The 8924-nt window shown below is 44.8% G+C and overlaps 1 protein-coding gene across 1 annotated transcript; it reads left to right on the top strand.

Annotated features, from left to right (window-relative positions):
• Positions 1 to 287: 287 nt before the first annotated feature.
• On the top strand, positions 288 to 7942 carry smyd5 (SMYD family member 5). The gene is made up of 13 exons (XM_076292842.1): positions 288 to 383; positions 861 to 969; positions 1155 to 1294; positions 1619 to 1740; positions 2880 to 2949; positions 3961 to 4065; positions 4250 to 4312; positions 4536 to 4606; positions 4741 to 4847; positions 5293 to 5349; positions 5842 to 5936; positions 6638 to 6708; positions 7617 to 7942. The coding sequence occupies exons 1-13, from the start codon at positions 291 to 293 to the stop codon at positions 7744 to 7746; spliced, it is 1233 nt and encodes a 410-aa protein (XP_076148957.1). The 5' UTR covers positions 288 to 290; the 3' UTR covers positions 7747 to 7942.
• Positions 7943 to 8924: the final 982 nt, after the last annotated feature.

Raw genomic sequence — 8924 nt, 5'->3', positions numbered from 1 at the left:
TTTAATCACTGGGTGATATTTGCAATGCAAATACAATACTCCTAAAAATAATACTGTAATGCAAAATAAAATTGAAAATCAATATAAACACATTTAACGTGCATTGGCATTTACTTCTTTATTCATGTAGGGATATTTCCTCATCATAAATCACTGCATCATAAATCCACCACACCGCTGCTGGTAGTATCTGACTGTGTGTAGAGCGACTTCTTCTAAAAGGAAGAAGAAGAAAAACGAGACGTCCCATTGGTCAATTCTAGTGTCAAGGTTGAAAAAGAAATTCCAACATGGCGGCCCCCCAAGATGACATGTTTTCTCTCTGCGTGGAGCCCGGCAAAGTTAGCAGTGCAGTAGAAGTCCGATTCATTGACAATATAAAGGTAACCTGCGCCTCTACAGTCAAACAGTTTTGACCCATTAAGCGGATACGGCTAATTATTGTGTACTTACACCTAAATATACATATCAAAGCCGGTCCCTCAGCTGGGCTTGAGACTGTAGAAGTGAATAATGGCTTTGGCTAAAGCTAGCTAAAGTCTGGTTAATTTGCCTGATTTTGACGTGCCTAGCATTAGTTCAATTGTTCGCATTGCTTTTGATTTTGTTGTTGTTGTCTATCTGGTACTGTTCAGTGTTTTGGCCGTATGTCTCAGAGCCATACGCCTTGTTACATGTATAGCAATGCAAGCATAGGCTAACGGTGCTTCTCTGCATTCATTAAAGCAGAAAACGCTGTTTTCAGTTCATCACCGGATCAAACGCAAACGTTATACAGCTAATGTAGAAATCTAATAATTGGTCACTGATCGTATGTTATAAAACATCATTACCAGCTTATTTTATTGGGAACCCTTTAGGGAAAGGGATTATTTGCAAAGAGAGCCATCCGCAAAGGAGACACTATATTGATTGAGCGACCACTCATCTCCTCTCAGTTCCTGTGGAATGCGTTATATAAATATAAAGGTGAGTTGCCTGTGATGGTGAAAACAGATGCTTTGATGCATTTACGGTCATCATAAATATTTCCTGTACCCTCATAATACATAATACTACACTCCTCTCTCTCTCTTTCTCTCTCTCTCACACTCACACACACACACACACACACTTTCACTCATCTCCATCTTCCCATTCTTGTCTGTATTTAGCTTGTGAGTACTGCCTGCGATCCTTGGAGACTGCCGAAGAGAATGCACGGAGACTCAGTGGGGTCCCTGGGCTTAGCCTGCCCCACCCTGAGCTGTGCAGGGTGAGGTCAGAGCTGCACCAAGCATGCCCGCAGTGCCAGGTGAACAACACACACACACACACACACACACACACACACACACACACACACCAACCATCACCCCCTCGGACAGACATTGCCAGCTACCACACATTATTGCTCTCTGCTAGAGAAGTCAGAGGATGGGAAGTGTCAGTAATAAAAGTAATCTCATCACAGATCATAACAGATATCATAGCAATACTCTAAGTACCTAATAAAATACTAAGATGGGACAAAAGACCTTCCATTCATGTGGGTACAGACGGACATTCCATTCATGGGGTACAGAATGTTCAGAATAAATGTGCTCACAATGTCCTGGGCCTCTGTCTCCCTCTATAGGTGAAGTACTGCAGTGCAGAGTGTAGAAAAGCTGCTCAAGAACAGTACCACAGGATCCTGTGTCTTGGGTCCTCCCAGGAAGATCCTGATCATCCCATCAACAAACTGCAGGATGCATGGAGGTGAGTGGTGCATTAATGATCCAGGAAACGCTGCAAGATCAACAGGAAGTGGAAGAGAAGGTGCACTGTTGTCAGGTTTCTTTGTCAAATCGTTGAACAGCGACTATGTTGGATCTGCATATCATCAGGGACTGAACTGTGATTAAAATGTAACTGCTTACTTGAACTCAACTGCTGAAATAGAAATCAGGGTTCTTACATGTCAGGGAAACCTCTTAAACAGTTGACTTATTCTTTATTAAAAACATAGAAAATGACAGAAAAGTGAACTGTCCTGGAAAATCTTGTATTGTCCTAGGAAATTATTTCAACATTCCCTTTTTTTCTTTTAGCTGAGAATAAACTGCTATCAATCGGAGCCCCCAAAAACAGATAACATAGCCAGCTGCCTTCCATTACATTGTGGTGAAACTTTAAAGTAACAGCACAACTCATTGTCTTTAAACTATTTATTAATCACGCTTCACCTTGGCTGTCTGACGAAATGTTGATTAATAAATAGTAGAGGAAGAAGTGTGTTGCTACTCTTTATGAGGTTCGCTATATTTATGCAGTTCGCTTGTTCAGATTAGATAGGCTGTTTCATCCTCAGGAAATGCTTGCATCATTTTTGATATTGGAGAGGGAGGGAGGAAAGTGTTATCTCCTCCACCAGATAAGAGTGCGGGTGGGAAGAGGGTGGAGATGAGAGCATCATTGATGTGTGTAGCAGATGGGAACAGCAATCACCTGTCCTGCCTCTGACAGCAGCCGTACTGCTTATTTCTACTGAAACTTGGGTTTGAGGCCAGATGAGGTGACTGCTCTCGTACCTCTGGCAGTATATGGTGTAAGAAGCGAGATGACTTACCACAGAGAGGGACATGTTGTTCACGGTCTGTCACACCAGCTAGATCTTCTCTGATAATACCCTGGAAAATGAGCTCTAGAAAATAGTGGGAACCCTGAGAAACTCACACACCAAAAATACCTCCAGAATAACCTCAATGGTTGCTGAGTTGGAGACTACAGCTACAGACTATACGCTCTATTTAAGCAGACTTTTCAAACTTCACTCTGGCATTTGTTGTTACTGAGGAGACACTGTGCTGTTATCCTGCTTTCGGGAGGGCTAACCATCCATTTGTCTTTGACCTCAGGAGTGTCCACTATCCCCCTGAAACCTCCAGCATCATGCTGATGGCAAAGATGGTGGCTGTGGTCAAACAGGTAACTCTACCATCTTTCTGTCTCTCTGCATCCAGAGTTCAGTGTACAATGAAGAAAATAGTTTTGTTATGGCTTTACATTCCATTAAGAAGATACTTGTTTGGAAAGATTATACCCTTTCCCACTAGTATAAAAAGCTTTAGATGATTTTATCTAAATTTTTATATGTACTTTATTTGCCTTTTTACTTAGTTTGAAGCAAAAAGTCTTAAGGGACTCATAGCAGACCTTTCAGCAGTATTTGGTCTTGTTATGTAAATGCGTGCTTCATAAGCAATATTGGAGGACTTCCATTCGTGGGCTATTAATGGCTGAGCGGGATTGGTGTATTTGCTCTTAAGCACCTTACATGTCATACTCCAGGAAATGGGGTTGGCTGTTGACTTAATGAATTTGCACTTGCCATGTGCAATTTCAAGCTGACTGAAGAGGTCCGGACGCCCACAAATAGCCACCTCTCTAAGAGTCTAATATCAAGGCGGACGGATATGAACCATGCCTCGTGCTATTTTTCCCACCTAATGGAAAATTTGGTCGACTGAAATGTTAGATAAGACAATTACTTTGTTGCTGAAAACAACATGCAAACGGGCTTTGTCAAAGCCGTGGTTGGACAAAATTGCTTTTCATTTTTAGTCCATGAAGAAATTTTAACCCGTAGAACACAGCGTTTTTGCATTATCAGAATGTTTGTCCCTTATGCATTGAACTCACATTGTGTTCACATATATTTTACATATATTTGTTCACATATACAGTATATTTTAAAGGTTGTGTGAAAGTGAAAATGTTTTTTAGTATACCTTATTTTCCGGACTATAAGTCGCACCGGAGTATAAGTCGCACGAGTCAAAAAATGTTTCATGAAGAGGAAAAAAACATATATATAAATATATATGTTGCACCTGAGTCACAGGACCAGCCAAACTATGAAAAAAAAGTGCAACTTATAGTCCGGAAAATACGGTATGTTGTTGTAGAGCTGACGTGCTCTCGTTCATGCTTGTGTAGGCTCAGGAGAAAGGACGCTGGCAAAGGCTCTTCTCTCAGTTCTGTAGTCGCTCTGCCAACGAGGAAGAAGAGATTGCTCACAAACTCCTTGGAGAAGAATTTCAGGTACTTTTAAATCTGAATCCCTAATGTATCCTTTGAGCTTCTGTTGTCATTAACCTCCCATTAGTCTCACAATTGCAAGTGTATTTCGTTGTGCTTGACTGACTTGATCCCAAACATTGATACACAAACTAATTTGTTTGATACCCGTGATTATTTATTTGAACTGACAAATCTTCTCTTTCAGGGACAGCTTACTCTTCTCCGAAGCCTGTTCAAGACGGCACTTTACGATGACCACCTTAACCAGGTCTGTATGACTCATACACTGATCCTCATGCACACCTGCTAGCTCATTACACTCATTTTTAAACTTTCTTCTTGCTCCGCTATTAAAGACTTAACTTAACTTTCCTCCATCATTTCCCCCGAGGCATGAATCACTTAAACACTCGTGAGAGGTTTAAAAATAGAAGCGTTTTTTAAAAATAATATCGCTCTCCTTCTCTCTTTTTAAATTTATTTCCGTACAGTGGTTTACCCCAGAGGGCTTTCGCTCTCTCTTCTCCCTCGTCGGAACCAATGGACAGGGAATTGGAACCAGGTAAAAAAAACAGCATGTCAACTGTCTGTCTTATTTCAAATCAAACTTGTTTGTGTTCGTATAGCTATTTAAATATGATTTAAATGTCAATCTGGAGCATTGAGATTGTTGACAAAAAATATGTATCTCCCCAGCTCGCTGAGTCAGTGGGTCCACGCCTGTGATGCACTTGAGCTTCCTGGCCACCAGAGGGAGCAGTTAGACACCTTTATTGACCAGTTATACAAGGACATCGAAAAAGGTCATCACGTCTTACTGGACAGAGAAACATCTAAGAAACTCTCTGTTTCTCTGCTCTTACTTCTTTCTAACTCTTACTGGTACTCTCATCTCTGTCTGTATCTGTCTCTATCATTTTTTGCACGGAGGCACACACACACACACACACACACACACACACACACACACACACACACACACACACACACACACAAATACAGACATTTCTTCTCTTTTGTAGACACTGACAGGTCTAAAAGTAATGGGCTTTGACATTCTCCCTCCCACCCACGCACTGCCACCCAGTCTGACAGCAGCGTACCTCTCCCCTCTCATCCCCTGTCCGCACTCGGCGTCTTGCTCTCCCCGCCGCACATGAAACCTGCTTCGCCTCTGATTGATTCTGGGCGACAGCAGGTGAAGCGTCCGCCCCACAGATTCTCATTCGGCTTCGTTTCTCTCCACAGAGACGGGCGACTTCCTGAACTGCGAGGGCTCTGGGCTCTTCCTGCTTCAGAGCTCATGTGAGTCTTCTCCCCCCACACACACACACACACACATATACACAGTATACACACACATATACACACAAACACACACATATACACACACAAACACTCACTCACACACACACACACATGCATTCAAACACACACACACGCACTCAAACACACCTGCACACGCACACACACACAAGCACACACACACACAGACACACACACTCACTCATACGCCTGTCTGGAAATTGTGCCCCCATCCCTGAGGGGGTAGATTACTGAGCATGTCCACTGCTGACATGCACCGTTAGACAGAACGGTGCCCCCGTTTGTAGGAATAACTTTCTACATGACTTACCTCTGTAGTTTGTCAAATTGAATTTCATCAATATGATTTTCACAAGACAAAGCCCATTCACATTAAGTTTGCACAGCAGATTGGGCTTTCCATCTTGCATAGAGTGCTGTTGTTGAGTCTGAGGGCTTTGGCTGATGCAACCATCGTCTTGCTTTGTTCAGGCAACCACAGCTGCATCCCCAACGCTGAAGTCACTTTCCCCGACAACAACTTCCTGCTTCACCTCAATGCCTTGAGTGACATCTGCGCAGGAGAGGTAAGAGCAGAAGTCCTGATCACCTAGGAGACCGATGATGATTGTGCCTCAACCAAGAATGAGAGCGGAGAACACCACACACACACACGCAGACACACACACAGACACACACACGCACGCAGACACACACACACACACACACACACACACTCCGTCCTCATTGTCAGTCAGAATTACAGTGCTGCCACAGGAGGGATGGTTGAGTTGTTGGCAGCCCGTCTGTCAGATTGAAAAGGCTTCTATCTGTCTTCTGCGCTCGTGGAGCCTGGAAGTGGGACTAAGTTCTGCAGTATTGGGAGGCAGAAATCAGATCCCACGCCCCCCCCCCCCCCCCCCCCCCCCATGACTGAAAATTCACAGCACGCTTGTAACACGGAGCTCAAAGTGAGCAGAACAATTTAGTTTTTTAATTATCATAACACATTAATTTAGTAACATTACCGAGCCAGACACACCGATAAAGAAGGCTCCTGGCACAGACTGGTGATCCATGGATGGATAGATGTGCCTGTCTGTGGTAAACATATTTTTCTCCCCCATAACGGCCTGGGTAGTTATTTCTGTCACATAAATGCATTAAGCTGGGATTGCAGTGCGGGCTTAGCACTTCCATCACTCGCTCGGAGACCCGAGGTGAGCTGTGCCATGAATCCTCCTATCTGCCTCCGTCTGAGCGTTCTGTCCTCGCCGTTTCTTCGCAGGAAATCTGCATCAGCTACCTGGACTGCTGCCAGAGAGACCGTAGTCGCCACAGCCGCCACAAGATCCTGAGGTAAGACAGAGACCGCACCCGTGCCGCAGGATAAACCTGGGAAAAGTGAGAAAAAAGACCTGCTTGGTTTTTTTCATTCATGCATTCTTTCTACCTCTTCCCCCTACTTCTCCTTCTTCTTTTTCATCCTCCTCTTCTTCCCTTCAATTCTTCTTCTTCTTCTTCTTCTTCTTCTTCTTCCCTTTGTTAAATCGTTCTACATTGTCAGACAGTGCATCAGTGTACTTTACACATAGTAATAGTGGTAAATGCCTTTTTGACCTCTGCTCATGGAGTGCACATGGCTGTGTGTGTGTGTGGAAGCCCAGCTGGGCGTCTGCCCCAGGGATATGTGTGTGTGTGTGTGTGTAGGGGCGGTGGGGTGGGGTGGTGGGATCAATAGTGCTCCATCCTGGGCAGACCCATCTGGTGCTGAGGAGGGCAGCGTGCCCCAGGGCCTCAGCTCTGTGCCATTGATTAGTTACCTGCCAAAAGGGGCGGAAGCTGATTCACACCCTGGGAAACCTGATCTGGGCCCGTGTGTTGATATGTGGCAGGTATGGGCTGTAGTGTGTGTGAGTGTGTGTGTGAGTGTGTGTGTGAGTGTGTGCGTGAGTGTGTGCGTGAGTGTGTGTGTGAGTGTGTGCGTGAGTGTGTGCGTGAGTGTGTGTGTGAGTGTGTGCGTGAGTGTGTGCGTGCACGCACGCATATGGCAGTGAGTGAGAGAGAGAGTGTGTGTGTATATGACTATTGTTTTGGAGTGGAGTTGGGGCTTGGCAGTCATAGATCAGATCTCTAAGTGAACTGTTCCCTCTTTCACTCCTGAACAAGTGGCTGCCTCAGTGCTGTGGTGTTGCGTTGCGTGGCGTTTTTGTTCATTGTGCTCAGCGGAGTTGGCCGCGGGTTGACAGGTCGTGCTCTCTTTTCAGGGAGAACTACTTGTTCGTCTGCTCGTGTGCCAAGTGCGCGTCGCAGATGGACGAGGCGGACGTGACCTCGGACGAGGAGGACGAGGGAGAGGCCGAGGGTGAGACAGAGGACGAGATGACGGACGTGTGACCTGTTAGGACCTCTCACCCCACCCACACCCAACCCAACCCACCCCACCCCAACCCCATCCCTAGTGCAGACCCTTCACATGGGCCACAGCAGAAAGGAGGAGGAGGAAGAGGAAGGCAAAGACATAGAAGAAGAGAAAACGACCAGCTCACATTACAAAAACAAAAACAAAAAACAAGCCAAAAAAAAAAAACAAGTGAAAATTTCAATGTCACATTGGCAAATATATGTGTGTGTGACGAGTTCAAAAACTGCCAGTTTGCACCTTCAAAGTGATTATGACTACATGTTACACACACAAATTCCCCGGCTGAGGCCTACTGTGCTCTCTACCACATGAAGGTGAACTTTGACCTCCCCCTTTCTCTCTCACCACTCGCCAGTGGTGTGCAGTGAGACTCAGCGCTACAGATAGACACAAGTATGCACTCAGAAGCACCATTCTGCTCTCTCTAAGTACAAGCTGGTATGAAACACATCTATGCATCTGGAGTCAAGTGGGTATGCACTCTTTTTTTTTTGTTTCCTTTCTTTTTGAGGCAATCAATGCACCTTCCATTTGCAGCAAGTGTAATTGCAGTGCAGTTGGTTCGGTACAGCAAATTGTTGTCAGACTCTCATTCCCCCCCCACACACACACACACCATCCACTTACCCCCCCCCCCCCCAACACACACACACCACACCACACCACAAACACATATACGATATACACACCCTCCCACTGTCCACTGTGGAGTATATTTAGTAATCTATACATGTATATGTATATTTAGTAATCTATACATGTATATGTATATTTAGTAATCTATACATGTATATGTATATTTAGTCATCTATACATGTATATGTATAGATGGTCGAATATGTATATTTGTATGGCTCTAACTTCGACCTTCTTAGGCATCATCTTGAGGGTGAACGCAGGTCTGAGAATGGCATCTGTGGTGTTCATCATGCTTTTGTCTGTTACCCTCCCGGCCTTCTCATGTTCAGCTACAGGTCCCGACAGTGTCCTTACTGACACAAGCAAGCGTATTTTTTATACAGCACTCTGCCAGGGTACCTGCATAAGTCAACCTCAACAGCGTAGGGAAGGAGTTTGCTAGTCTGAGGTGGGCTTGACGTGTTACACGAGCACTACCCGGCAGGGGTGATCCTCGGCAGTCTCACACTTA

This window comes from Alosa pseudoharengus, unplaced genomic scaffold (assembly GCF_046254945.1).
Source record: "Alosa pseudoharengus isolate Yale_2024_CS ecotype anadromous, Long Island Sound unplaced genomic scaffold, YU_APseudo_1.1 YU_APseudo_1.1_scf_19, whole genome shotgun sequence".
Taxonomy (NCBI): Eukaryota; Metazoa; Chordata; class Actinopteri; order Clupeiformes; family Clupeidae; genus Alosa; species Alosa pseudoharengus.
The sequence above is the reverse complement of the archived record's forward strand: the minus strand, read 5'-3'. Positions and strand labels throughout refer to the sequence as shown.